Source organism: Manis javanica, chromosome 17, assembly GCF_040802235.1.
Source record: "Manis javanica isolate MJ-LG chromosome 17, MJ_LKY, whole genome shotgun sequence".
Classification (NCBI taxonomy): domain Eukaryota; kingdom Metazoa; phylum Chordata; class Mammalia; order Pholidota; family Manidae; genus Manis; species Manis javanica.
The window spans coordinates 28,503,674-28,527,119 of NC_133172.1; the positions used below are offsets into that span (position 1 = coordinate 28,503,674).

The window sequence follows — 23,446 nt, forward strand, 5'->3', positions numbered from 1 at the left end:
AGACCACAAAACAAGTCTCAATAAATTTAAAAAGACTGAAATCATAGCATATTTTCTCTGACCACAATGGAATGAAGCTAGAAATCAATACCAGAAGGAAAACAGAAATATTTACATATATGTGAAAATTAAACAGCATACTTTTAAACAATCAATAGGTCAAAGAAGAATCACCGGGGAAATTAGGAAATACCTAGCCGATGAATGAAAATGAAAACAGAGCATACCCAAATTTATGGGATGCAGTACTCAGAGGTAAATTATAGCTGTAAGTTTAATGCCTACATTAAAAAAAGCAGAAAGAGCTCAAATCAACAACTTAAGTGTAGCTCTTGAGGAATGAGGAAAAAAGCAAACTAAATCAAAAACAGGAAAAATAAAATAATAAAGAGTCTGTTACAGATAAAGAAAATAGAGGATAGAAAATAGAATCAATGCAACTAAAAATTGCTTTTTTGAAAAGATGGAAAGAATTGACAAACCTTTTGCTAGATGGACAAAGGAAAAAAAAGAGAAGATGCAAATCACTAAAGTCAGAAATGAAAGTGGGTACATTACCGTCAACTTTAGAGAGATAAAAAGCAGTATCCCTTTGGACAAGTATGCAGATAGGGAATTGCTGGATCATGTGGTATGGCTATATTTACCCCTTGGTTCATTGCAGAATTATTTACAATAAACAAGACATGGAAACAGCCTAACTGTCCAGCAATGGATGAATGGGAAAAGAAAATGGGGTATACATACACAAAGGTTTATGTTTCAGCCATAAGAAAGAAGGAAATTTTGCCATTTGCAATAACATGGATGGAACTGGATGGCATTATGCTAAGTGAAGAGTCAGACAGGGAAAGACAAAGACTGTATGATCTCACTTATATGGGGAATCTACAAGAACCTGAACTCAGAAAAAGACAACAATTGGTAGTTGCCAGAGGTAGGGGGTGGATGGTGGCAAAATGGGTGAAGGTGGTCAAAAGGTATAAACTTCCAGTTAAAAATAATTCCTGGGGATGTAATGTATAACATAGTGATTATAGTTAACAATGTTGTTTTGTATATTTGAAAAATGCTGAGAGAGTAGATCTTAAAAGTTCTTATTATATGAAAAATATTTTTAATCATGTGTGATGATGGATGTTAACTAAACTTACTGTGGTAATCATTTTGTAATACATACACATATCAAATTATTATGTTGCATATCTAAAACTAATACAATGCTATATGTCAATTATATTTCACTTAAACAAAAACACCACAATATGTATTGGCATAAGGATAGACACAGATAAGGATAGAACTAACAGAACAGAATAAACACATACATCTATGGACAACTGACAAAGGTACCAAAATCATTCAAGGGGGAGAGGAAAGAATAGTCTTCAACAGACTATGGTGGGACAACTGGATTTTCACGTGCAAAAAAATCAAATGGATTCCCAAGTCACACCATGTACAAAAATTTATTGAAAATGGATCAACCAAAACTTCAGAGCTAAAACTAAAGAACTATAAAAACTATAAACCTCTTAGTAGAAGACATAAGGGAAAATCTTCATGACCTTGGATTTGTTAATGGATTCTTACATATGACAATAAAAGCAAGGAAGAAAAAAATATATAGATGACATTATCAAAGTTAAAATCTGTGTGCACCAAAAAGGACATTACCAAGGAAGTGAAAAGACAACCCAGAATGGGAGAAAATACTTGCAAATCATGTATATTTAATATAAATGCTTAAATATCCATATAAAGGGTTTAACATCCAGAATATATAAGAAACTCCAACAATTCAAAATATCCATATAAAGGTTTTAACATCCAGAATATATAAGAAACTCTAACAATTCAACAATAAAAAAACCAGACAACCCAATTAAAAAATGAGTCAAGCACTTGAACAGACATTTCTCCAAATGTATACAAATGGTCTATAAGTCCATGGAAAGATGCTCGGTATCATTAGTCATTGAAGAAGTACAAATGAAAACCACAATGACATACCACATAACATCTACCAGGAATACTATAATAGTAATAACAAAAAAAGGAAAAAAGAAACTGGAACCTTTGTGTCTTGCTGGCAGGAATGTGAAATGGTGCTGCTACTATGCGAAACAGTTTTTAGTTCCTCAAAAAGTTAAACATATAATATTTACCTGATGACCCAGAAATTCCACTTCTAGGCATACACTTAAAGAACTGAAAGCAGGGACTCAAACAGATAATTGTTCAAACAGACACAATGTTCATCTCAGTTTTATTCACAATAACTAAAAGGTAAAAACAAGTCAAGGATTTATCAACAGATGAATAGGTAATCAAAAAGAAAATGAAGTTCTGATACCTGCTAGAACCTGGATGAAACTTGAAAACATTATGCTAACTGAAATAAATCAGACACAAAAGGACAAATATTGTATGATTCCACTTACATGAAGTACCTAGGATAGGCACATTCATTAACACAGGTTATCAAGGGCTAGGGGAAGGGAGGAATGAGAAATAATTGCTTAATAGTTACAGAGTTTCTGTTTCAGGTGTTGAAAAAGTTTTGTGAACACATGGTGGAGATGGTTTACAACAGTGTGAATGTAATTTATGCCACTGAATTGTACATTCAAAAATATTTGAAATGGCAAATTGTATTTACATATATTTTAACCACAGTTAAAAAAAACACAGATTAGTCTGGGATTGGGATAGGAGTAGAGACTGACTACATATGGGCAGCAGGAGGGAACTTTTTGTTTAATGGAAGTATTCCAAAACTGGGATTGTGGTCAGGGTTGCACAACAGTATCAGTTTATTAAAACTTACTGCTCTACATTTAACAATCAGAGACTTTCATGGCGTACAAATTACACCTCAAGAAAACTGTTAAAAATTTAGAATTTATTTAAGTAGACTTTTTTCAAAAGAATAATTCATTAAACATTTACTAAGCAATTACTGTGTGCCCAACCACTATTCTAGACACTGAAATGTAAAGGTGAAGTCGTCCTTTGTCTCCAGGCAACTCCTAGGTAAGTGAGGGAAACAAAAGTAAATAAAACTGCAACAGAATAGGTACAGCAGGAGCAAAAAGGAATTAGCAAACCACTCTGTTCTAATTGGAAACTCTGACATAATCATCTAATCAACCAAGTAAGCAGTAAGCACCTAACAAATACTCCCAGAGAGCCTACTATATGTCAGGTACTGTAGTTAGTGTTAAAAATAGTTATTAATTAAAACCTGAAAGATGAGTAGGGATTAAGTGGTGAAAAGAGGAGGAAGGGGACTCTAGGCAAAGTGAATCCCACATACATAAATAAGCCTGGAAGTGAAAGAGAAAAAGAACTATGATATATTTGGAGAACTGTATATAGGCTGTTATGTCTGTAAAGTCTAATTCTAGGTAAGTAGAAACTAAAAGGGTCTGGTGTGCCACAGTGAAGCCTGGACTTATCCTAACGGAACAGCAAGGTATCTGTTGAAGGATTTTAGCATTTCAGATTTATTTTGTGTAGCAGCAGAACTACAGAGTGGAGAATGGCTTGGGGAGACACAAGAAGAGAGATGGAAGATCAGTAATGATTCAATAAGCTAGGAGGGAGATGAGTTAAAGAGGTATCCACTAAGAAGTAAAGGACAGTTTTAAGAGAAATGAAGAAGATAAGACTCCATGAGATTTGGTGGTTTGAGGAATACAGGGTAGTGAAGACGAAAAATTTTAGGTAGATGTTCTAGGAGCAGAAGGGAAAGGAGAAAGGCTCTGAAGAAAGATTTCTGTACTAGGAACTCCTCTCTTGTATCTTTTAAAATAATATGTTGAATAAAGAGGACATTAAACTATAAGTAAATGGTCTAAATATTATTTTCACAGTTCACACTTATTCAGCATGTACTATTGCCTAAAATATCATTTTATATTTATCACAAACCTCATTATAATCCCATCTTATAGAAGAGGAAATAGTTGGTCAGGGAGTTTGAATAACCCAGAACTGAAATCTGAATGTAAGACTATGTGAATCTAAAGCCTATGAAAGATCTTTAATGGCAAATACTACTAACTGCTATAGGTGATTTCTAATAGATTTAAAATAAAATATATATTATACTTTATAAGCCTTCAACCACTTTTAACTATCATTTTTAATGGTGATTGATTTCAAAGTGCTTTATGTATGATGTACTAAATTACTATTATTCACTGTCTTCACTTATCATAAAATATGCCACTGTTTTAAAACTGGCAGCTTATTTTGAAAAGCTTGTAAGAAATACGAGAAGTAGAAGACTTAACTGACATCCTTATAAGCATATCTTTCAAATTAAGACCATTAAAGGAGAGAATAGCAAAAGAAATCATCTGTATAATATGAAGCCAAAAATGCTTGATTTAAAAAATATGAACTAGGAGAGAACATAAAATATTTGTATGTATTTATTAGTGGATGTTTAAGAATGTGTTCGATTAAATTTAGAAAGAGCCTAGTGAAAGGACACAAGCACAATTTATAAGTGAGTTAAGAGTTTCAAAAATTGACTGAAAGGATATGTGGCTGCAAAGCCATAAACTGGAGTAGGGGAAACAATCAAAATCAAAGAAGATCCAAAGAGCTTATTTCTAGGAAATGCCCTCCCACATGTACTCAGAAAATTAACAGTGGAATGGCTTTACACTAATAATAACTAAAAATTTATCATATTTGATAATTAAGAGATATTCTGAAAGTTCCTTAATCCAAGAGATATTTATAATGAATCCTGTGTCAAAATTATCAATGCTTGGTTTTGGAATCCATAAGCCTAATATATTCTGGAATTAATGATGTACATAACCATATACATTATCCACTGAGGTGGATATGACTTGGGAAAATGATCAGATAGTATAAAAACTGTAAAAATATTGAGCGAAAATCCATTTGAAAATGCAGGCAGCAGAAAGATTCTCCATCAACATATTATATAGTTTTAAAAAAACATAAACAGTGGCCATCAGGAAGTTACTGTTGGTGGCCATCAGTGAGGTTGGTGCTACATTTTAAGAACTAATGTAGAAGGGGTTTATAGTATTTAAGAACATAGCTTGTGAGACAGAGCCAAGGATCATGTCCTAGTTCTGCCAATTCCCAGCTCTGTCCCCCTGAGCAAGTTTCTTAACCTCTTGGAACCCCATTACCACATCTGTATAATGAGGTATACATATTATATCTGTATATACCCATTACCATATCTGTATAATGAGGTGCTCACCTCAGAGAGGTTTGGGAGGTTTAATTGAGATAAATGTAGAACACTTTTTGTAAGAGTTCTTGACAAATAATAAGTACTGTTTAATTTATTGTCACTGGTTAACTAACCTGAAATTTACCTGCTGATTTAATTAATAATATATTAGTTTTGTGGGTGGATGTAATATGAAAGGAAGAGGCAGATTAAGTATGTCTAACAGGAAATAAAAGGGAACTGAGTTGTTATTGTGAAGAATGGATTGCTTTGTGAGAGCTGCTAAGGGAGTGGACTGCTCTGGACAAGGGTAAGTAGCAAAGGGCAATTTCATCCATCCATCAACTACCATCCAACCCATAATTCAACAGTTTAGAGGGTGAAGGTTAAGTACAGAAGTGCTGTGTACCTACCTACAGCCAAGAAGCACATCATTGTTTTTGCTTATTGATGGATGGGACATTTACATAGAATGAAAACACAGAGTTGCAGATGGAAGAAAATGGGGTTGAAATGGAAGCATGGGTTGTCTGAAAATGGGACAGAACATTTAGAAAAGGGGTGGCACTGGGATGGATCTTCATGATTTGCTCTCAAGCTTCTATACTGCTTTGACAAGCAAGAAATACCCCTCAGGTGTAACCCAGAGAGGAATAAATTTCACCAACTTATAGTCTTTCCGAGGCTATATGTATCTGGAAGATCTAATAATAGACAAGATCCTGCAATAATTACTTTCCTAGTACTGTGGCAACCAGGTAATGAAGAGATAAATGCATGGTGAAGTTTACAGGGCAGTTTTATGGATTGCTCCATTACCATAGATCCACTCTATTAATTAGGGCAGGCTTAGAGAGACAAGTTTCCTGATTAAGTTGTGGGTTACATTAGATGAAGTTATTAAAGGTATCACTTGTTAATTTTACAAAACAGTAAAGTAATAACGTAAAACATAACATTTTTCTATAGAATTTTTAAATACTTTAAATTTAATACAAAAAGGACTAATTATATGTTCGTAATACCATGTACCATTAAAAAAATTAACAGAACAGTGTGGTTTTGAGAATACAATATGTCAGAAGAATAACTGCTAAAAAAATCCCCAAATACCTCCTATATAGAAAGGAAAGAATCTATCATACATAAACTTGTACATTAAGGTTTCAAGGATTTAGGGTCCTAAATTTTCCTCATATTTGTGTATCTTAAAAAAAAAATGAATACAGCCTGGTCTGCTTTAAATGCTGAGTATGTATAAAATCAAGACTCTGAAGTAGCAATTATATAATTTATATATAAATTACCATTTCCAATCAAAAAGCATTCAGAATATTTATCAGAATCACATCTGGCATCCATGACTCACCAAGATAGATGCCTCACGGTCTTTGCTAGAAAGTAGAAACTCAGGGACTAATCACTTTTGCTATGGCAACCACTGCAGTGCAACTGCCACAGTGACATGGGATAGAAAAGAAATACTAATGAACTGGATTAAAAAGATAATTCTAAGATGTCTAATCACTCTATGTGCCATATGGCAATGTGTGCTTGTAAAATATTACACTTCTACCAAAAAATGTATTACAGTGTTGCCTTTCTTTCTTTGGTAGGATAAGGGCAGGATCAGGTGAGAGAGATAAAAGTCTAGCAGGTTGGAGGGAGAATTGTTTCAATTGATTTTTTTCGCTTTTATTTTGATCAGGTCAGAACAAACTAGCACTAGAAAAATCCAAAATCTGTGTAAATATACTGGTTTGTTTAAATGTTAAATAAATAAATACTATATAGGTAATGCATGTTATCAGAATTCAGGAATTAGAAAAACAGAAATATGAAAACCAAGAATTTTTAAGAATTTATAAGGACCTAAGATGTCTCCTACTGAAATCAGCACCCATCTATTTTAGAGATTCAGAACAATTTTTAGTTTAATTGCTCAACTTTAATAAAAATGAGCAGAAGTAATATTAGATCAGTTCTTATCATGTTACTGACACTCAGAATTTTGCTTTAGTATTGTGGTTGAAGATATTTAAGACATGTCTTAAAATTGGGCTCAATTCTTAAAAACCAGTTAGTTAAATCAATTAGAATATTTTCATTTAATTATTCATTCAAAATTACTCATTGAGTATTTACAATATGATTGGCCCTGCTCCTGACATGAGATATAGCAGTGAACAAAACAAACCATTGGAGTATATTCTAGTGAGAGTACACGAGTAAAATGAATAGTATGTAGAGAGGGATAAATGCTATGAAGAAAAATAAAGAGGGAAAAGGGATTGGTGTCTGGAGGGTTATAATTTTAAACAGAGTGGTCAGGGAGAGTCTCCTGGGGAGGGGGACATTTTAGTAAGACTTGAAAGTGTTGAGGGAGTGGGCCATGAGGAATACCTGGAGGAAGGGCATCCCATGCAGAGGAATGAGCAAGGGCAAAAGCTCTCATGGTGTAGTGTGGCTGGAATATAGTTATATTTAAAGTGTAAGGAAGAAAGGTGGGATACTTTGGGCAAGTCTTCATTTATCCCCTTTCTACCTTCTAAAATGCATTTAAACAGGGATATACTGATGACTCTATGTCTCTCCAGAGCTTGTATCTCCAACTTGTGCCTTAAGTAACAGAATCCCAAAGTTCCTCTTTCTACTCCTTTCCTACCTCAGTGAATGGTGTCACCATAGACAGTAGTTTAAGCCGCAAATGTGAAAGTCATCTTTTACTCTTTTTCTCTTCCCTCTAATGTCCATCCAATTCATCAGCAAGTCAGCAAGTCCTGTTAACTTCGTCTCCAATATATCTTAAATATGGTCACTCTCTGACAATCTCCTAGTGATTGTACTGGTCCAAGACATCATAGCCTTTGTGTGGTTAACTGCATATCCTCTTAACACATCTCCTTGAAACTTCTAATTATAACTAGAATAAAATCCAAACTCCTTACCACGGTCCACAAGGCCCCAAAAACCTGACCACATACCACCATTCTTTTTACTTCTTGAATATCCACAAAGGTGTTATTTCTCCATGGAACACTGAAGACCTCCTATGATTTCATTCAAGTCTCAGGTCAAATACGATCTCAATCAGCTATCAAAATTAGCCTTTCTCACTTCCTATTATAGCACTTTCATTTCTAAGATGTCTAATCACTCTATGTGCCATATGGCAATGTGTGCTTGTAAAATATTACACTTCTACCAAAAAATGTATTACAGTGTTGCCTTTCTTTCTTTGGTAGGATAAGGGCAGGATCAGGTGAGAGAGATAAAAGTCTAGCAGGTTGGAGGGAGAATTGTTTCAATTGATTTTTTTCGCTTTTATTTTGATCAGGTCAGAACAAACTAGCACTAGAAAAATCCAAAATCTGTGTAAATATACTGGCTTTTATTGCTTTCTAAAAGTACTTTACTAATTTACTTCTTGCTGTCTTTCCTCTTTTAACAGAATTTAAACTCCATGAGAACCAGGTTCTTGTATGCTTCATTCTTTGCTACATGCCAAGCATCTAGAACAGAGCAGTAAAAATAGACATTCAAGAAGTATTTTTTGACTGAATTAACATCGTGTACATCTCTAACGACAAAACAGGAAGAAAACTGAATGGAAGATCAATTGATCACTACAAAGTTTTAAAGAACAGATTAAACTATTGAACTGATCTATCTGTACAATAACATTCACTCAAAGGAAATATAAGCATTATATTCCAAATTCCTTCAATTTGGTACTTATATCTAATTTGTCCATATTCCATACATTAAAGTATTCTGTATTTGCATTACTTAAATTCTGACTGGCAATGATGATACTATAGTAGTACATATAGGAGAGAATACTGAAACCTCAAACTTTTTTGTTTTATTGATTATTCTTAATTGGAATTCAGTGTTCCTTTTTGATGAAAAAATAAGTAAGACTACTTAACAAAAGAGCAGCCAATTTTCAACTCTAAGTAACAAAATACACTACTAAGTCTTCAGAATAAAATCAGCCTTAAATGGTTCACATAACAAGACCAAGCCCTCAAAGCACCTAGAACTTTCCCCTATACAGCCTCTTTTATAATATAACCATCTGTCTGTTTGAAGCTATTTGATTTTTAAATTTCTCTTGTAAGAGAGAATATGAACATTCAATTACCTATTAGCGTTCAGGCTAAATATAAAACTCAAATTTCCATACATGGCTCATTTACTTTTGTCTTCAGATCAAGCACCAACAAGAAAAAATTTTAATTTGTCAGACTATTATCAAATACACCTAATTATAAAACAAGAGGAAGTATAACGGCTACGTCATCTAGAACAAGGTATTTTAGCTCTACCATGGTTAATTTGGAATTCAAACCTGAACTTTTACTAAGCATCATAAAGATTTCATAAAATAACTTGATTGTGGGGTTTCCCTTTCTCCTTCACTTTAATAAACATCATTGATTATCTACTATGCTAGCCATTGGGGATACTCAACTGAGTAAGCTCTGGTCTCAGCCATCAATGGTACCATCTTTAAGAGGTTCAATATTTCCCAACAAGTTAATAACTTTCATGGATGACAAAGTTTTTTATTTTCATAGCTCCTTTATTTTCTTATAGGAGAACTAACTGACAATTTCCAGCCTTTACCAACATGCCAGGTATTCTACTTTCTCTTGAAGAATAAAGTGTGATCTTCTTATGATCTGATACACAAGAATTAGCATCAGGGCTGGATGTATAAATTTATATATTATGTGATTCACATGTGATTCGATCTATAGAAAATGCTGACAATCTGTTAGGGTTTCTGTTTTCCCTTCACTTTTGTAGCTTTTTATCGATTTCCCCTACATCTGACATTGCATACAAATCAGTATTTTCTCCAAGTCTGACTGTATGTAATTGTTCTTTTGATAGAAAAATATGTACCTTATTTTTCTTTTTTGTCCTATATAATTTAATAAAGAAATACCACCTTATTTATAGAAATTTTGTAATTTGATTATCTGAGCCTACCTAGAAAAACACTCAACTCTAACATAGTGTAAAAGGGTGCTATAGTAGGGTAACCCACAAACCAGGTTTTTGAGAAGATGAGTACTTACTGCTTGCAGATCTCCCAAGCCTGAGGCCAGAGCCTAGGACATCATCTGACACTAACTAGTAGCAGTCACTATTTATCAGCTGAATTCTATAGCCCAGGGACTGCTAAGAGCTCTGTAAATGTTATCTTTGAGCCATTAGTACCTTGCTGACCTGTAAATCCCAAGGTGTTTTCTTGGTCATCCTCTTGAATTTCACTCTAATATCTTCAGTGGTTCCTGACCACATTTTACTGCTTCTTTTTCTTTTCCCTCCTTAACCCTCTGACAAACTATTTATACTCTTCCTTGGAGGGCTCATTCAGGTCTTGACCTCTAGGCTCCTGGAAGACTTTCAAACTTTTGACTTTATTTCTGAATTTAGGTTTCCTAGATTGTACAACTTTATCTATTTGTGTAATTAATGTGGTGACTATAAAGTATCTTAATAGCCAAACCAGCTTTCTCTCTTGATTACGTTATCTCTTATGAAGGGAGGAAGAGAAAAGAATGATTCTCTTAGTCATTCAGAGGCTATTTTTCTTTTTAGTTTTTCTAGTATCAACCCAATCACTAAATTTACTGATTCTCTGCGAAATTTCTCACACCTGTCCCTCTATTTATTGATGTACTTAGCTCATGCTCTTACCATCACCTGCCCTGATTTGTTCCCTGATTTTATATTAAAACCTGCCTTTCTTTTGATATAAAAATCTCACTCATTTCAGAGATTCTAATCATTTCCTCCTGATTCCTATTCCATGTTCAAGAAGTATTACCTACTGCATAGCCCACCAGACTAGAAGACTTTGCTAAACTTTACTTTATCAAATTAATTAAAAAAGGTATTAACAAAGAGCTGGTCAAAACCATGCTACCTCCCAGTACTTTCACAGAATAAAATTAACATTTGTTCATTTCCTGTTCACTTGGTAATCCAATGTATTTCTAATCCATTCTTGTGTTTGTACATTTTTACAGAAACTCCCTATTTAAGCCAAACTGAATAGAGAATAAACTGTTTATCAGTCACTAATCACACCCTGTTTTCACACCTTCACATATTTTTAGTCAAACCTCAGAATTATTTTGAAGTCCAGTCCCAAATCTCTCCTCTTCCATGAGGCTTCCTAACCTTTTCTGGCCTAGAGTGATCCATACTGACATAAGACTTTGACCCTATGAAATTAATTTCATAATTAACAATGAACTACAGTCTGGTTTCTCTTATACTATGGCAGTTGTTTCTATATTCTTTTACTTTTATTTATTTATTTATTTTTATTAAGGTAACATAGATATACAAACTTATGAAGGTTTCACATGAGCAACACTGTGGACACTACATTCACCCATACTATCAAGTTTCCCCCACACCGTATTGCAGTCACTGTCCATCAGTGTAGTAAGATGCTATAGAGTCACTACTTGTCTTCTCTGTGCTATACTGCCCTTCCCGTGACCCCCCTACATTATATGTGTTACTCATAATGCCCCTTAATCCCCTTCTCCCTCCCTCCCTCCCTCCCAGCCTTCCTCTCCCATTCCCTTTGGTAACCACAAGTCCCTACTTGGAGTCTGTGAGTCTGCTGCTGTTTTGTTCATTCAGTTTTGCTTTTTTGTTATACTCCACAAACGAGTGAAATCATTTGGTATTTGCCTTTTTTTTAAAGTCTATTTTTATTTATTTATTTTTTTGTATCATTAATGTACAATTACATGAGCGACATTATGGTTACTAGACTCCCCCCATTATCAAGTCCCAACCACATACCCCATTACAGTCATTATCCATTAGCGTAGTATCCCTCCTTCCCCATCCATCCTCCCCAGTACCTTTCCCTTTGGTAACCGTTAGTCCATTCTTGGGTTCTGTGAGTCTGCTGCTGTTTTGTTCCTTCAGTTTTCGCTTTGTTCTTATACTCCACAGATGAGTGAAATCATTTGGTACTTGTCTTTCTCTACCTGACTTATTTCACTACTCATAATACCCTCTAGCTCCATCCATGTTGTTGCAAATGGTAGGATTTGTTTTCTTCTTATGGCTGAATAATATTCCATTGTGAATATGTACCACATCTTCTTTATCCATTCATCTACTGATGGACACTTAGGTTGCTTCCATTTCTTGGCTATTGAAAATAGTGCTGCGGTAAATATAAGAATGCATATGTCTTTTTGAAACTGGGCTCCTGCATTCTTAGGGTAAATTCCTAGGAGTGGAATTCCTGGGTCAAATGGGATTTCTATTTTGAGTGTTTTGAGGAACCTCCATACTGCTCTCCACAATGGTTGAACTAATTTACATTCCCACCAGCAGTGTAGGAGGGTTCCCCTTTCTCCACATTCTCGCCAACATTTGTTGTTTATCTTTTGGATGCTGGCTACCCTAACTGGTGTGAGCTGATATCTCATTGTGGTTTTAATTTGCATTTCTCTGATGATTAGTGAGCAACGTGGAGCATCTTTTCATGTGCCTATTGGCCATCTGAATTTCTTCTTTGGAGAAGTGTCTGTTAAGATCCTCTTCCTATTTTCTAACTGGATTATTTGCTTTTTGTTTGTTGAGGTGCATGAGCTCTTTATATATTTTGGATATCAACCCCTTATCGGATATGTCATTTATGAATATATTCTCCCATACTGTAGAATGTCTTTTGTTCTACTGATGGTGTCCTTTGATGTACAGAAGCTTTTTAGTTTGATATAGTCCTACTTGTTCATTTTTGCTTTTGTTTCCCTTGCCCGGGGAGATATGTTCATGAAGCAGTTGCTCATGTTTATGTCCAAGAGATTTTTGCCTATGTTTTTTTCTAAAAGTTTTATGGTTTTATAACTTGCATTCAGGTCTTTGATCCATTTTGAGTTTACTTTTGTGTATGGGGTTACACAATAATCCATTTTCATTCTCTTAAATGTAGTGGTCCAGTTTTGTTGGCAGTGGTCCAGCTGTTGAAGAGGCTGTCATTTCCCTATTGTATATCCATGGCTCCTTTATCATATATTAATTGACCATATATGCTTGGGTTAATATCCAGACTCTCTATTCTGTTTCACTGGTCTATGCCTCTGTTTTTGTGCCAGTACCAAATTGTCTTAATTACTGTGGCTTTGCAGTAGAGCTTGAAGTTGGGGAGCGAGATCCCCCTGCTTTATTCTTTCTTCTCAGGATTGCTTTGGTTATTCAGGGTCCTTTGTGGTTCCATATGAATTTTAGAACTATTCTCGTTCATTGAAGAATGCTGTTAGTATTTTGATAGGGATTGTATTTAATCTGCAGATTGCTTTGGGCAGGATGGCCAGTTTGACAATAATAATTCTTCCTATGCATGAGCATGGGATGTATTTCCATTTACTGGTGTCTTCTTTAATTTCTCTCATGAGTGTCTTGTAGTTTTCAGGATATAGGTCTTTTACCTCCTTGGTTAGGTTTATTCCTAGGTATTTTATTCTTCTTGATGAATTGTGAATGGAATTGTTTTCCTGATTTCTCTTTCTGCTCGTTCATTATTAGTATATAGGAATGCAACAGATTTCTGTGTATTAATTTTGTATCCTGCAACTTTGCTGAATTAAATTATTAGTTCTAGTAGTCTTTTGGTGGATTCCTTAGGGTTTTTTATGTACACTATCATGTTAACTGCAAACAGTGATAGTTTAACTTCTTTACCAATCTAGATGTCTTTTATTTCTTTGTGTTGTCTGATTGCTGTGGCTTGGACCTCCAGTACTATGCTGAATAAAAGTGGGGAGAGTGGGTTCTGAGAGAAATCTTCTGCATCCGTGGATGTTTTATTGCCTGTGTCTAGCTTGGATTAACACATAGTCTACAGGCACACACCTGATCATCTACATTTGCTCTCCTACAACACTAAACTATGTTTTCCACCTTTATCTTGCATCTACCTACCACTGCAGCATTTTATTAAAAATAATAATAATAAAGAGAGAAATGTGGTATCCACATGTAAATAAAGTATAAAAATCAAACGAATATTCATATTTGAACTGATTGTTTGTAGTTCATGATGGTTGATCAAAACTGAAAGTTTCTGTGATGACTGCCCTTGTACTGTTCACCATGTAACTTATTCACTATGTAAGAATTTGTTCTCCATGTAAGAACTTGTTCGTTATGCTTCAGAAGATTGGAGACTGACGAAAATTGGGCTTGGGGTGGATTAATGATTGTTCATTGAGCATTGACTCCCCTACACAGAATTTTATTGTTGTTAACAACCATTTGAGCAATAAATATGAGACATGCCCTCTCAAAAAAAAAAGTACAGACTTCCAATTGTAAAATAAATAAGTAACTGGGATGTAATGTATAGCATAAGAAATATAGTCAAAATATTGTAACAACTTTGTATGGTGATAGCTGGTAGCTAGAATTATCATGTATATAAATGTTGAATCACTGTGTTGTACACCTGAAACTAATGTAATACTGTGTGTCAACTACCCCTCAATAAAAAATAATTACCTACAAAAAAAAAAAAAGTGGGGAGAGTGGGAATCCTTGTCATGTTCCTGACCTTAGAGGAAAAACTTTCAGCTTCTTGCTGTTAAGTATGATATTGGCTATGGGTTTGTTGTATATGAACTTTCTGAGGTACTTGCCCTCCATGCCTATTTTGTTGAGAGTTTTTACAATGAATGGATGTTGAATTTTGTCAAATGCTTTTTCAGCTTCTATGGAGATGATCATGTGGTTTTTGTCCTTCTTTTTGTTGATGCGGTAGATCATGTTGATGGATTTTCGAATATTGTACAATCCTTGCATCCCTGGAATAAATCCTACTTGATCATGATGGATAATCCTCTAGATGTATTTCTGAATTCGGTTTGCTAATGTTTTGCTGAGTATTTTTGTGCCTATGTTCATCAGGGATATTGGCGTGTAATTTTTTTTGTGTGTGGTGTCTTTACATAGTTTTGGTATTAGAGTGATGTTGGCCTCACAGAAGGAGTTTGGAAGTATTCCCTCCTCTTCTACTTTTTGGAAAACTTTAAGGAGGATGGGTATTAGGTCTCTAAAAGTTTGATAAAATTCAGTGGTGAAGCCATTTGGTCTCAATGTTTTTAGGTCTTTTGTTTTTATGCAGCTTTTTGATTACCAATTCAATTTCATTGCTGGAAACTGTTCTGCTCAGATATTCTATTTCTTCCCGAGTCAGCCTTGGAAGGTTGTATTTTTCTAGAAAGTTATCCATTTCTTCTAGATTATCCAGTTTGTGAGCATATAATTTTTCATAGTATTCTCTAGTAATTCTTTGTATTTCTGTGGTGTCCGTAGTGACTTTTCTGTTCTCATTTCTGATTTTGTTTATGTGTGTACAGTCTTTTTTTCTTAATAAATCTTGCTAAGGGTTTATCTATTTTATTTTTTTGAAGAACCAGCTCCTGGTTTCACTGATTATTTCTATTGTTTTAGTCCCAATTTTCTTTATTCCTGCTCTGATCTTTGTTATGTCCCTCTTTCTACTGATATTGGGCCTCAACTGTTCTTTTTTTTCCCCTATTTTCATTAATTATGAATTAAGACTGTTCATTTGGGATTGTTCTTCTTTCTTGAGGTAAGCCTGTATTGCTATATACCTCCCTCTTAGAATGGCCTTTGCTGCGCCCCACAGACATTGGGGAGTTGAGTTGTAGTTTCCATTTGTCTCCATATATTGCTTGATCTTTTTTTTGATCATTGATCCATTGGTTATTTAGGAGCATGCTGTTAAGCCTGTATGTGCCTGTGGGCTTTTTTGTTTTCTTTGCAGAATTTATTTCTAGTTTTATAACTTTATAGTCTGAGAGCAGGTTGGTTCAATTTCAACCCTTCTGAATTACTAAGGCTCTTTTTGTGGCCTAGTATGTGATCTATTCTGGAAAATGTTCCATGCCCACTTGAGTAGAATGTGTATCCTGCGGCTTTTGGTTGGAGTGTTCTGTAGATGTCTGTTAGGTTCATCTGTTCTAATGTGTTGTTCAGTGCCTCTGTCTTCTTACTTATTTTCTGTCTGGTTGACATGTGCTTTTGACATATTTTTGTATTTTTTACATAATTAAATCTTCCCAAATAGACCATATATATAGTTTTAAAACTTTCAAAAATAACTTTTTATTCTGGAATAATTTTAGATTTACAGGAAAGTTGCAAAGATAAAGTATATTGCAATGGTACATTTGTGAAAGCTAAGAAACCAACATTGGTACACAACTCTCATCTTCATTAGGATATAACTGACATTTAGCACTAGTTTTAGGTATAGACACTAATGATTCAGTACTTGTATATATTATGAAATGATCATATAAATCTAGTTAACATCTGTCACCATACATAGTCACAAAACTTTTTTTTCCTTGTGATAACTTTTGTGGTGTATTGTACTCTCTTAGCAACTGTCAAACATGCAATACAGTGTTATTAACTAATAAATAACTGGAAATTAGTATCTTTTGACTCCCTTTACCTATTTTGTCTACCAATTGCACCCCTTTTCTCTGGCAACCATTAATCTGTTCTCTGTATCCATAAGGTCCTTCTTTTTTTAAGATTTCACATATAAGTGACATCATATGGTTTTGGGTTGTGATTTTCTTAAAGGAAGTATTTTGCCTTAAAAGTTTTTGCTTTCTTATCTGCTATTCAGCGCAGTATTTTTAGTGTGACACCAGGTCTAATTTTTGAATTTTATTTGCTGGAATTAATGCTGTTATAAAAATACATGACCTTCTCTAAAGGAGTTGTTCATACAGCTCAGAAGAGGGGACCAATTATCTATGAACTTACAAATACTGTGAAAATCTAACACTTTAATACATTGGTTTCTTACCATTGTTGGCTGTTACTCTTCTATAATTTGCCTTTTCATTATTAAATGCATTAATTTAATCAAACTACATAACAGAAAATCTGTAAAACAGGGAATAAGATAACCTATTCTCCTACTTTAATGCAACCATTATTATCATTTTGATATATTTCTTTGTAGTCTGCTTTTTCTAAGATGATCATATTGTACAACTATAGTTCTGCTCTTTTCTCCTGAATTTTCATAAACATTATTTTTATTGGCTGTGTAATATTACTGGAGTTTTATTTGGCTCATTTCTTTGAAACTATTTCTTTGTCATATAAAATGAATATTATAATTCATTTGAATAATTATTTCCATGTTTAATTTGCTAAAGATACTTGATTTGTTTGACTTCAGACCACCCTACCCACCTGCATTTTGCTATACCAGAATAGCCTAAATTTATAGTAGATTTTTTTGATCTTTAAAAAAACATGTTAGATTAGCAGCTAAAAACTTAATCATAGCTGTAAAACACTTATGTTCCTAGACAACTTAAGTTAGTTGGGAGCCATTTAAACAGTCCTTTTTGGTACAGTATTCCTCCTGTGAGCTATGTAATTTATCTAAGTATATGCTTTTTTTTTAACCAAATGAATGCAAGATTCTGAAATCATGCTTACTTCCTGGCTGTCGTTCACTTCCCTTGACTTGGTGGGAGTGAGATGGGTGGAGGATGGAAGGCAGGATGCAATTCACAGATGTATTCAAATGTACAGGAAAATGCATTATTTTGTATATATTAATATTCATAACCTTATTCAATGCCATCTGCTTTTTTGGACTCATTAGCAGTCTTGTTTTTTTATAATACCCAACTAAAAATGCATGGACTTTTAAAAAGACATTGTAAGATATTAAAATTTACTGATATACTACCAAAAGTTGAAATGTAGGGCTGAAATATAGTTATGTTTCTTAGTTGACTATGCCCTATATTCTGCACATTTAAAAAATGCCAACACATAAATGCCTGTGTTTATATCAACACAGTTAAAAAAATTTTAAAGTGAAGCTACTAATAATTTTGTTAAAAGCAAAGCACTTTATCATACAAAACACACAATCATAAAACAAATAATTTTTAATTTGGTGGTCTTATCCAAGAGTTAAGGAAGTCTATAAGCCCCCTAAGATTTATATAATATATATGCTTTTTCCTAGAGGGAGACATGCGAAGGGATTTGTCATTAATCCAATGAATCAAATCAATCAGCAAATTAAAAACATAATTCCACGTATTCTATCACCTGACTTTTTGAATTAAAGACTATAGATCAGGAACCAAAAATTTGCAAAAAAGTAAAGTAATATTCAATGTAATACAACTAAAATGCAGTACAATATAGAGATTCATGTTGATATCTTCATCAAATAGCACTGTTAACACCTCTGCTCTAGCTGCCTTGGGATTCATCTACAACACTCACAATTAGCTGATTCAGACCACTGAGCAACGAGTAGCAGCAAATAAGAAAACCAGGTGAGTCCAATGAAAAGGTTCAAACTACACAGTAATTTCTTGTGCTCCTATGTGCCCAACACTGTGCTTTATTCACAGCAGCCTTGAGTGGGCATATGGTCATTATCACCACCATCTTATAAATGAGGACACTGAGGCCCATAGATTTGGTGACATGTTATCTGCATTTTTGAGGAAAGGGCAGGGGTGTTTACTGGCAGAATGAAGGTAACGCAGGATGGCAGTGAGTTTTGAAATCTTAGGTGGTGGCCACCTACACCATTTTTCCATCTAACACCAAAATCCTTCCAATATTTGCCCTGAAAAATGATGAAAGAACCATGGATGTTCTGTAAGTCCCTGACCAATGTGAACTTGTTTCACGGTGTAGAACCTTATGGAAAACAGATTCATATTATACCCTCTTGTGTTGAATTCACAATAGATGTTACTCTTTTTTGGAATTAAGACAAAATTAAAAATAGTTTTTAGTATTCAAGTTTCAAGTTTCAAGAGGTCAGGTTAACTTCTTCAATTTTTTGGTTCCATAATTTGGATATACATGAAGACTTTACAATAATTACCACTTTGTATCCTCTAAAAAGGCTTCAGCTGACTTTGTTGTTTTGTATGTTATTTCTACAAACAGAAGTCCCTTAAGTTCAAACTATAATTTAAAAATACATGTCATAAATTTTTCCTTATTTGACCATATGCAATGTATAACAGAATAGGCATCTTTTAAATGTAAAATAGTTCTGAAGACACTACAGTTATCTTCTGATATGGGAAATTAATATGATGTGGTCAGAGACGGGGAGAATCTGAAAAATGAAAACAATCTTACCGAAGTCTGCAAATGCTGACTGCCCAACCACCATCATATTTTGAGGCTTTTCAAATACAGTGTGGACAGAGAAATTTCCATCCTGTTAAAGGCAGAATATTTTGGATTAGACTATCATATTTCATGTGTCAAGTGTGAAACAAAGCATTTTAAGTGAAGCAGAGAAATTAATAATTTAAGGCTTTTGTTCTGCACAAAAATTATTCTAATTTCCTATTTCACTTTTATCAAAAAACAAAAAGAAACTATGAATTGATGAAGGTGTTTGTTTGGAGTGCCTTCCTTGCTGTCAATTCTGGTATGAATACTTTACTAAATCATCATCATAATTTCAGACATAAAGAGTGTCTTCCACTTTCAAGTACCATGGAAGGTTTTGGAAATATAAAGCAGTATAAAAAAATACTTCCTACCTTCAAAGAGCTAACAATCCAGTTGAGAGATAACATACGTAAGATAAACAGAATTTCTGAAGGTAACATAAGTGGTACAAGTAAGTAGCAAAGGCACAATGTTTTACATATTTCAAGGGAAGAAGATTCTATTGGAGACAGTTAAGAAAATACATTGAAGTGAGATGAGAACTATATTGGTCCTTAAAGGGCCAACTGATTACCAACTCAAGTTTATGTATTACTGAGAAGGGGAGCAAAGGACTGTAACAGTTGGCATGTACCAGAGGTGACTAAGCTAAACAAAAGAGGAAAACCCATTAGAAATCCTTTGTTTTAGTTACTCTTTCTAAAATGGAGCAGTACACATTTGACTTACAAAAATAATACACATTTCTTTAAATTATTGCCTTTTCTTTCTATAACTTCAGGTTCCTACGTAAGAAAAATAAATCAAAACACTGAATTTGAGATTTTGAGCTCTCAGTTTTATATAGGGCTCTTTTCTTATCATTGACATCTCTATCATTATTTGGTATACACTGACTTGATTCTTACATATGTATACTTTATGTAGGACACCTATGTATTTTAAAACATGAATTAGAAAAATACTTTTCCTTCTTTGTTCCTCTAAGGACAATGTATATCTGCAAGATAACTTCTTAAGAAATCATTTGACATTTATAGAGAAAGGCTTTGCTACATTGGAAGAATGAAGACCAAATGCTTGAGGACTATAAGTGGGTAAGATCTTTTTTGTGACAGGTAATTTTCCAGCCATTTTAACACTCCATTATCCACATAAAGAAACATGCTTTGGCTATCTTTACTAAAGTATCTGATGTACTTTTTGAATGATTCTTCTATAGAAATCTTATTTATATGTCTTAAACCTTAGTATTTCTCTCCAGTTTTACCGAGTACCTGAAATTATATTTAGAGATGTACCAAAGTTGCCAAATTGCTGACTGAAGTGTTAAGTATGTTTTGCATTTTATAAAGATCACAGCATTTGGTATATTATGGCCACTCTGTGTGGACATAATGGTTTTAGAATGAATGGCATATAACATCAGCCTCATATAACATAAAGCTGAATATTAACCCATTATATGGATGAATAATCCTGCTGACATCCTGTTAAACTTAATAAATATACCTAGAAATGTTTCCTGATATAATGTCATGATGCATCTCCATCAAGAACATAGACTATTTCCCATAGACTATGTATAACATGCCACATTCACCATGAATCTCAACAGAAGAAAAGGAATAACCCTTTCCAATTGCTGGAGAAAGAGAGTATATTCCTGCTACAGTGAGAGATTGAAGAATATATTATATAGATTATATAGATGACATAATTGGGGGAAAAGATAATACTTCACTGTATTTAACTTTTCATCATTATTATTACTTGTTCTTTACTCCATTTGGCAGTACAAACTTATATAACTTAATGCCATTCAGATTAGTATCATTTACATTATGAGTATTTGATAAAAATGATTCAATAAACTTTATATTTTATTACTCTTACTAGATAATGGATTTTAAAGTGGCACATGACTACACTTACTTTCAAAGATGAAGTTGCCTATGTTACTATTTAATGTAGGAAAGACAAGCCCATGATCAATACTCTTTTATCCAGAGAGAAGGGTAAGTTGGTAGAAAGGACACCTGACATGGAGTTAGATGATGTGGTTTCAAGGTCTGCTGTCACTGATAAATTGTATCACTTTGGAACAGCCACTTACTTCTATGGGTCTTGGTTCTTTAACTGTTAGAAGGGGATAAACAGACTGTCTACTTGCAGGGTTCTGCAGAGGATCAACCGACTGAAAGGTTAGGTGTTGCGCAAAATGTAAAGTTAGCAGGCACTTATAAGGTAATTTTGTAACAGCAGTCCTGTGCTTGTGATCTGCAAGTACTTTTGTTTCTTAAGACTCATCCACTCTACGCTGTGCCATCCTTTACATGCTGTCCTTACTGGCCTTCACTGTATTCCTGCAATCCAAACTTGGGCCAACTCCTGCAGCTACATCCTTTACCTACCTTTTCTTTAGCCTACTTGGTTTCTGGAATACTATACAATGATTTAAGGATAGAAACTTAACAGAAAGATTTCCTAGTTCAACTCCCAGCTCCATTGTTTGCTAGTTTTGAGGTCTGAATAAATTAGTTCTAATCTAAGCATCCATTTACTTTATCTTTAAAATGTATTTTTACAAAGGTTTTGTGAGGATTAGTGAGATAAACCACACAGTGCTCAGCACAGTATACGCACACAGTATATTTTTAGTTAACATTAACTACCACTAGTAGTAGGAACATAGTAATACTACTATTTCTGCTACCACAACTACCACCCACCATTGAAGCAGCTTAAACCACAGCCATTGACAGAGTAGACTACTTGCCATTTTCTGCCTGAATTTCAATGACTTATTCTAGTGTTGTAACAAGTACCTTTTCATGGATGACTGCCTATGTTCTTCTGGCCTACATTTTTTAATATAATGTTAAAACTGTCACATTTATAATATTAAAAAATGATCATAAAAAAATGATCAGAGAGCAATATACAATGACTAAGTCCACATCTTTATTCACATAAAGCAATGGTTCTCACTGGGAGTGATTTTGTCCTCCAGGGGACACTGAACAATGTCTGGAGACATTTTTGGTTGTCACAATTGGTGGGGTGGCTATTAGCACCTGAGCAAGTAGAGGCCAGAGCTACTGCTAAACTACCTCAATGCACAGGACAGATCTCCACAATAAAGAATATAATTATCTGGCCCCACATGGCAATAGTGACAAAACTGAAAATTTCTGTGACATAAACGGTGGTGGTGGGTGTTATCCCAGGGGCTGGCTTTGCCATTCTTCTCTTGACCTTTCCCTTCAGGACATTTGTCTGCTCTCTTCCTTGAGTTCTTAGTCCTACATTTCTAACTACTTCCTTGTTAGATCTCTTATCTAAAATACTTTTTCTCCTGCCCCATAATAAGACTTCTTTCATCTTTTCCATTACAGTCATCAGCACAAAACACAAGTTACCTTTGCATTAATGGTCATCTTGTCTTCCCATATTTTTCCCTTTTTGTCCATTCCCAACATTTTACTCCTTTAATTATTTACCTCTTTCCCAGTTACAGTAAATTCCACCTAAGTTATCTCCCCACCTCCAGTTTTTCCATGCAAATTTATCTACTATGCAGTAGTCAGATTAACTGCAGTAATGAAAGCTCTATTCGTTTTAGCCCCAGTCCTAAAAACCTTTAAAAGCTTCTCAATCAAATTAGCTTGTAAATCAAGGCCTTTGCTGATCTTGACTAAATCAATTTTCTAATCTTACTTTTCAGTACTTTTTCATGTTTTTGGCCAAACCACTCACTACGAGTATGTCCAGTATTTCCTTATACTTCCTTTTTTTCACTTGAAACCACAAAAATCCTGCTCATCTACACTAGCCATTTCAAAAACCACATCTTTCTTGAAGACTTCTCTGATAATTCTGGCAGACCAAATGGAAATAACTGCTCTGTCTTCGAACTGCTTGTAGCATGAAGTTTGTACC

At 34.2% G+C, this 23,446-nt stretch overlaps 1 protein-coding gene across 1 annotated transcript in view; it reads right to left on the reverse strand.

The window, feature by feature from the left end:
- Positions 1-23,446, reverse strand: part of ITFG1 (integrin alpha FG-GAP repeat containing 1) — a 321,361-nt gene that overhangs the window by 169,686 nt on the left and 128,229 nt on the right. The window contains exon 8 of the mRNA XM_036996514.2: positions 19,463-19,544. Coding sequence (XP_036852409.1) covers positions 19,463-19,544 — 82 coding nt within the window. The remainder of the gene's footprint in view (positions 1-19,462; positions 19,545-23,446) is intronic.